At 31.2% G+C, this 6,000-nt stretch overlaps 1 protein-coding gene across 7 annotated transcripts in view; it reads right to left on the bottom strand.

Moving 5' to 3' along the window:
- The window catches only part of LOC105830574 (prostatic acid phosphatase), a 39,988-nt gene continuing 33,988 nt past the window's right edge, over nt 1-6,000 (bottom strand). For all 7 annotated transcript variants that reach the window (XM_036287353.1, XM_036287355.1, XM_036287354.1 and 4 more), the window contains one exon: nt 1-177. In XM_036287353.1, coding sequence (XP_036143246.1) covers nt 1-177 — 177 coding nt within the window. The remainder of the gene's footprint in view (nt 178-6,000) is intronic.

The following is a 6,000-nucleotide window of genomic DNA, read 5'->3' as shown; positions in this document are numbered from 1 at the left end:
TCATGCAGGTGGCGGAGATGGAGTTGTATAATTATTATCGACCTTGCATTCTTCCCCCCAGTTATCTGGTATCATTGGCTTCAAAATCTCCACGAATTTGTCAAGAGGACATATAACAGTGCATCCAGGTATTACCATCGGATACGGTTCGTGAGCTGTCGTGTTCCTTAGAAACACCTATAAAGAAATTTTTATTATTTAAGAATGCTAAGGATTATTTACTAACATCAAATCACGGAAATTTAAGATACTATCAAAAAAGTCATATAAATCGATATAACTAAAACTTTAATCACGCATTTTTTGTTATTACTGTATGAATTATCTTATATATTACTAAAAAAAGGATAGGAAACATTTTTTGTATACTGAAAATTTAGGTTATCTTCAAATCACTGAAACTCAGTAAAAAATCATTGCAGAAACAAAATCCTAAAAATATTTTGAAGCTTGAAATTTCTTCTTTTATATGCTTTTTGGCGATTTTAATTATCTTTTTTTTTACCAATATGGCACAATGATGAAGCGTGGTCTATAATACATGGAATAAGCATGGAGTAAGAAATAAGAGTAGGTTTAAGCAGGCGTAAGAACGTCACTTCCTTCCTAAGAGAGCTGGCGTAGGCGAAATAAATTTATTTTATTTCCTACTCTTACTCTAACTCTTACGCTGTTACGTTCAGCCAATCAGAGCAGTTTGTTTCCTATCCTTGACATTACTAATTGGCCATATTTCTACGCTTACTTTATCGTTCTAGACAAGACTGTTGTAAACATTTTACGGCAAAGTCGTCACTCCTACACTTACGCCTTATTCTATGCTTACTCTATGTATTGTAGACCATGCTTGAAGCTTGATCCGTTGAAATAAAAATTTTTTATATGACTTAGCTGCGCTGTATCTGGCGTGAAAAAAAATCATAGAGAATTTATATTATTTGCATTTTGTAGTAGGAGGATTTTTTCCCTTTATATACGGTATAATAGGATATGTTATGTTGTGATAGACATGCTAGGAAAAGAAATGACTAAAAGCAACTAACAAGGTATAAAATTTAGGAATTATAGAAATAATTTTTAGTAGAAGACAAAAAGGATGTTTAGGAAAAAATAGGGAAAAGGAAGGAAAAAAGGAAAGATTTTTGTAAAGATTAGTAAATAAAACAAAGGAGATTAGTTATAAGGGTGCATTATAGGTTGAAAGACTGTAAATAAAGTAATGATAGAAAGATAGTGCGAGAAAAATGTTTAGATAGGATCACACTGTATTTTATGTAGGATTCTCTTCTTGGTCATGAGATGCTGAAGAGAATAAAATTTATTATTGTAGGAAAATTCGTGCGATAGAGAAAATGTAGGATTATAGCGAAGTAAATGATATAAATAAATCCATGCGATGTATCGGTTAGGATAGATGGATAGTTAAATGGATGGATGGAGGTGCGTGTATGAATAGAACATTTGTAAGGTAGGAATGGATGCTTGGATAAGTCCTTGATTGTAAACCAAGTCCCTTCTTGGTATTGTATTGCTTGAAGTAAATAAATTCTAGTTCTAGTTCTATATTATCATGAGGAAAGATCCAATCACATCGCTAAAGCAAAGTTTTATAGTATGATCACTCCCCAGTAATAAACACTAACGTTCTTTAATCAATTACATGAAAATTAGAGTCACAAACAATGTGAGTCATAATATCAATATGTAAAAATGAATAGTAAAGAAAACCTTGTACATTCATAATGCACTTAATTTTGCACAAGTAAACGACATCAAACTTGGGCTCTGGGAGCGTTTATTATTAGTTAATTATTAATATTAATATTGCTTTTCTCAGAATAGTTTTAAAAATTACTAGAAATTTTTAAAGAATCTCTCTATATCTTACAAAATTCTTTATATTTTAAATTTAAAAGATATTTTTTAGAAAAAAAGATCTCAATTTTTTTCAGATTGTTTAAAATGATCAACTTTAAAAGATAGAATTAAAACCGAATAAATTAAGGAATGGATGTTTGTGCAAAGGTTTTTAATTGTATACAATATTTACACAGACATGCGTACAATATGTACACGTTTCGACACTAGATTTTGGTCATTTTCAATGTGTCAAACATAAAAGAATTATAAATGGTCAACATTATAAAATTATTTTGTCTACGCATTGTACAATTCTTCACTATTACAGGATTCGTTTTTTTTATATTATGTGTATTACTGATTATACTGGCTGTAAGACCGCGATCTCTATACATGAACCTCGTTTTCTTTGTTTTAAATCACTAAAGCGTTATTTATTCGGAGCGACTTTCGATGCTTGTGGAAAGGCGTCTTTTATCGCCAGTTTATCGCTATTCTAGAACAAATTTCTGACAAAATTCGCTAGCATTAAATCATTTATACGTTGCTAACAAAGTCAGCATTTTATCGTTTTCTATTGGCTATCATCTACAATTTTAAAATTGCAGCGTCTAGTGGTCGCTGTGACAAAATTGAACATGTTCAATTTACCGCTCTTATTAAACAAATAACTATTAATAACGTTAATTTTTTACACGATAATCGCAATACTTTACCATATATAATTTAATGATCCAATGTGAGTTTTTTGACAAGATTGTCTGATGCCACCTGAGCTAAAACTTTTATTTATCCATTTCTGTTTTTAAATTCTTCTTTTTCTTTTCTGTTTTATTATATACCGAATTTTAACTTGAAGAGATCCTGCACAAATTACAATAGCGGCTTAAATATCATTCTGTGACGCTATGACTCTTCTTGACCATTTTCTCAGAATGCTAGCGACTTCATTTCCTTATCAGCAACATGTAAATAGCTTAGCACAAAATGCATTTTGTCGGCAATGAGCGACAAGCTGGCAATAAACATCCACAACAAGCGTCGAAAATCGGTCAATTATGGCGGAAATTTTTCAGATTTTATAGAATTATAGAATAAGAAATTCTTAAAAATATATCAAAATTTACGTGTATAAAAATTTATAGAAAAAAGTTGTAAAGTTTTTCATATTTTTTTCATAATGCTTTGAAAAGCTTTTTTTGTTAATAATGAAAATTGTATGCAACGCTGACAAATAATACAGTATAATTTTATTTCTCACAATTAAAAAAATGACACAGAGTAGAATAAAGGCGTTGCATTAATTAATATATTACTCTATCATATTTTAATAAATTATAATAAAGTTTTAATAACGAGCCTTCAAAATTAGGCTGCGATAAAAATAAATAAAACGTTTTTACACACAGTGAAGTATATTAAATATTATATAAATACGATGTCTAATGGTTTATATTGATTTAAATATTTTCTTTATTTGAATATATATTTTAGATATAGTATGCTGATCTGAAATAATCTCAATATTTTTCTAGATTTATTTTTTTAATATTTCTGAAAAAATTCTCAATTTATAGAAATTTGACAAAGGCACCCTCAGACATGTTAATCGATTTTCAAAGTTATATAAGTTGTATAGAGGGACTGTTCCTGTGTATCTCAATTTTTAGTGACAGATTTTAGATTTTCTGAGAAAATAAAGTATAAAATTTTCCAAAAAATTGTGATTTTTGTGACGACTCAAACATATATACTTATTTATATAATAAACATTTACTTTTGGAATTTTCACCATTTGCCGAGCAGTCGAGTATGGCTGACTGGACAGCATGAGTAAGTCCCAGATGCGCACAGTAATAAACAGACACAGTAGGTTGAGTGAAACGGCCACAGAAACAAACGGACACAGACCAAACGAACACAGTGCAAAACGGACACAGACCAAATGCACACAGACCAAACGGACACAGTAACAAACGGACACAATGCGAAACGGACACAGTTGCAAATCTATATGGTGCAGAGAATGCTTTGCGCGCGCACGCACGCACGCACGCACCACGCACACACACGCACGCACGCACGCACACACACACACACACACACACACACACACACACACACACACACACACACACACACACTCCGTTGGTAGGGGTGCCCTGAAAAGTCGCAACCCATGTGGTAAGTCCGTTTGTTACTGTGTCCGTTTGGTCTGTGTGCATTTGATCCGTGCGCATTTGGTCTGTGCGCATTTGATCTGTGTTCCTTTTCGCACTGTGTCCGTTTGATCTGTGTCCGTTTGTTACTGTGTCCGTTTCACTCAGCCTGCTGTGTCCGTTTATTACTGTGCGCATCTGGGACGCTCCCGACAGCACGACTCGTCGATCCTGCCTCGCATCTCACTTCTTAATTGTTTTTCATAAAATGATAAATGTTCCATTTTTAATCTCTATATTGTAAATTAATTTAGAATGGCATTTTTATTAATTTTTATTAATTTTTATTAAATTTGATCTAATTTTATAATAAAAAAATAAAAGTAATTAATAAAAAATTTTTATTTTATTTTATGTTGTTATAATCATATCTTTCTTCTTTTGTACATTCGTCAAGATATTTACTATAAAAGAACTCAAAGCATAAAATTTGAAAACACCATAAGCATTTTATAAGAGCAACTCCTTTACAGTTACACAGCTTTTTTTAAAAAAAGAGAAAACATAAATTATTGATATTTAAAATAGTTCTTTCTTTGATTAATTTTGAGCAAACTATGCATATCCATACAGCACTGAAAGATTGCAGATACATTGCGGAATGATTTCAATGAAACATTGCAATATTACAATTTGCGAAATTTTACTACAACGGAAGATTTCGGTAACATTAAGGTATCAGCTTTTTCTAACATTGCAATGAAACATTGTGACGATATTGCTATGTAATATATTTGAAAGAAATTTGTTTATTAAAAGGAAAAGAAATTAAACTTATTTTAACATTTAAAATGTAATTAAAAAATGTTTATTTAATCAAATTAAAAAATTTTTTGAAAATGTTATTACATCTGAAAAGTCTAGATTTCTCACTTTTTTTGTTAATTTATTTGATTTTTATCTGCAAGAATTAAATATTATCGCATTATAGAATTACATCGAATAAAAATTGAATATTTAACTTTTTATATAAATTTTTTAAATTAAAATGTAAGTACATATCTCGATAACCATTTCTGCTGTGACAAATGTTGACAACGGATTCTGTCGCCAAAAAAGCGACAAATGAGAAACATATCTTGTCATTGCAAACACTGTTAGCAGATATTCAGCAAATATTTAGCAACGTCTGTCATCAGAATATATATATGACAAAATAATAGTGAACTGCGAGCAGATTTATTGAAAGTATTGATGACAGATTGACGACAAACACCAAAGCGGAAACAATATCAGACTTATTGAAGAAGACTTATTTTGCACGAGAAATTTGAATCCGCAAGTCTTGTAACAAAAATTATTTTTGAATGAAACAACCGGCCACAAGTTGCATCTGAGTCTCAGGGTTTATTTTATCCTTGTTTCACATTCGGCAAATAAGGATAAAATGATACATGGGAGCACACAGCTTTTCCGAACGCAGCCCTAATTTTAATTTACTTTTTAATACTGCGTAATTCGGCAGCCGTTACCTCGAGTCTGACCTGCTTTGATATGTCTTTAACCCAATCGACGCAAACCGACCCCAACATTACAGTGAACTCGCGGCACTACTTTCCGTCTCCCTGCACTCAGTTGTGCTAACTTTATAAATGATCTACTTTTTTAGCTGTACGGCTGCACTTATGCACTAATCAGTTAAAGTAAGACAAGTATATTTTTAGTCTAACTTATTATATCAGTGCAGCAGTGCAGCTAAAAGAATCGGCCAAAATATAAATAAATGTTGCTCATTTAACACGTTTATAATCAGCCTGAAACATTTGAAATATTACAATTGTATATCTCTGTAATACTTTTGCAATAATACATTGTAACTTGAAATGTTGCAACGTTTCTGAAAACTTGTGCTGTATGGGTATTTCATCACTGCGATAAAATCAGGAGCGCTTTTGATGTAAAATTAGAGAATGTATTTTAA

The sequence above is a fragment of the Monomorium pharaonis genome, chromosome 5 (assembly GCF_013373865.1).
Source record: "Monomorium pharaonis isolate MP-MQ-018 chromosome 5, ASM1337386v2, whole genome shotgun sequence".
Lineage (NCBI taxonomy): Eukaryota > Metazoa > Arthropoda > Insecta > Hymenoptera > Formicidae > Monomorium > Monomorium pharaonis.
Note: the sequence above shows the minus strand (reverse complement) of the source record. Positions and strands in the feature narration are given on the sequence as shown.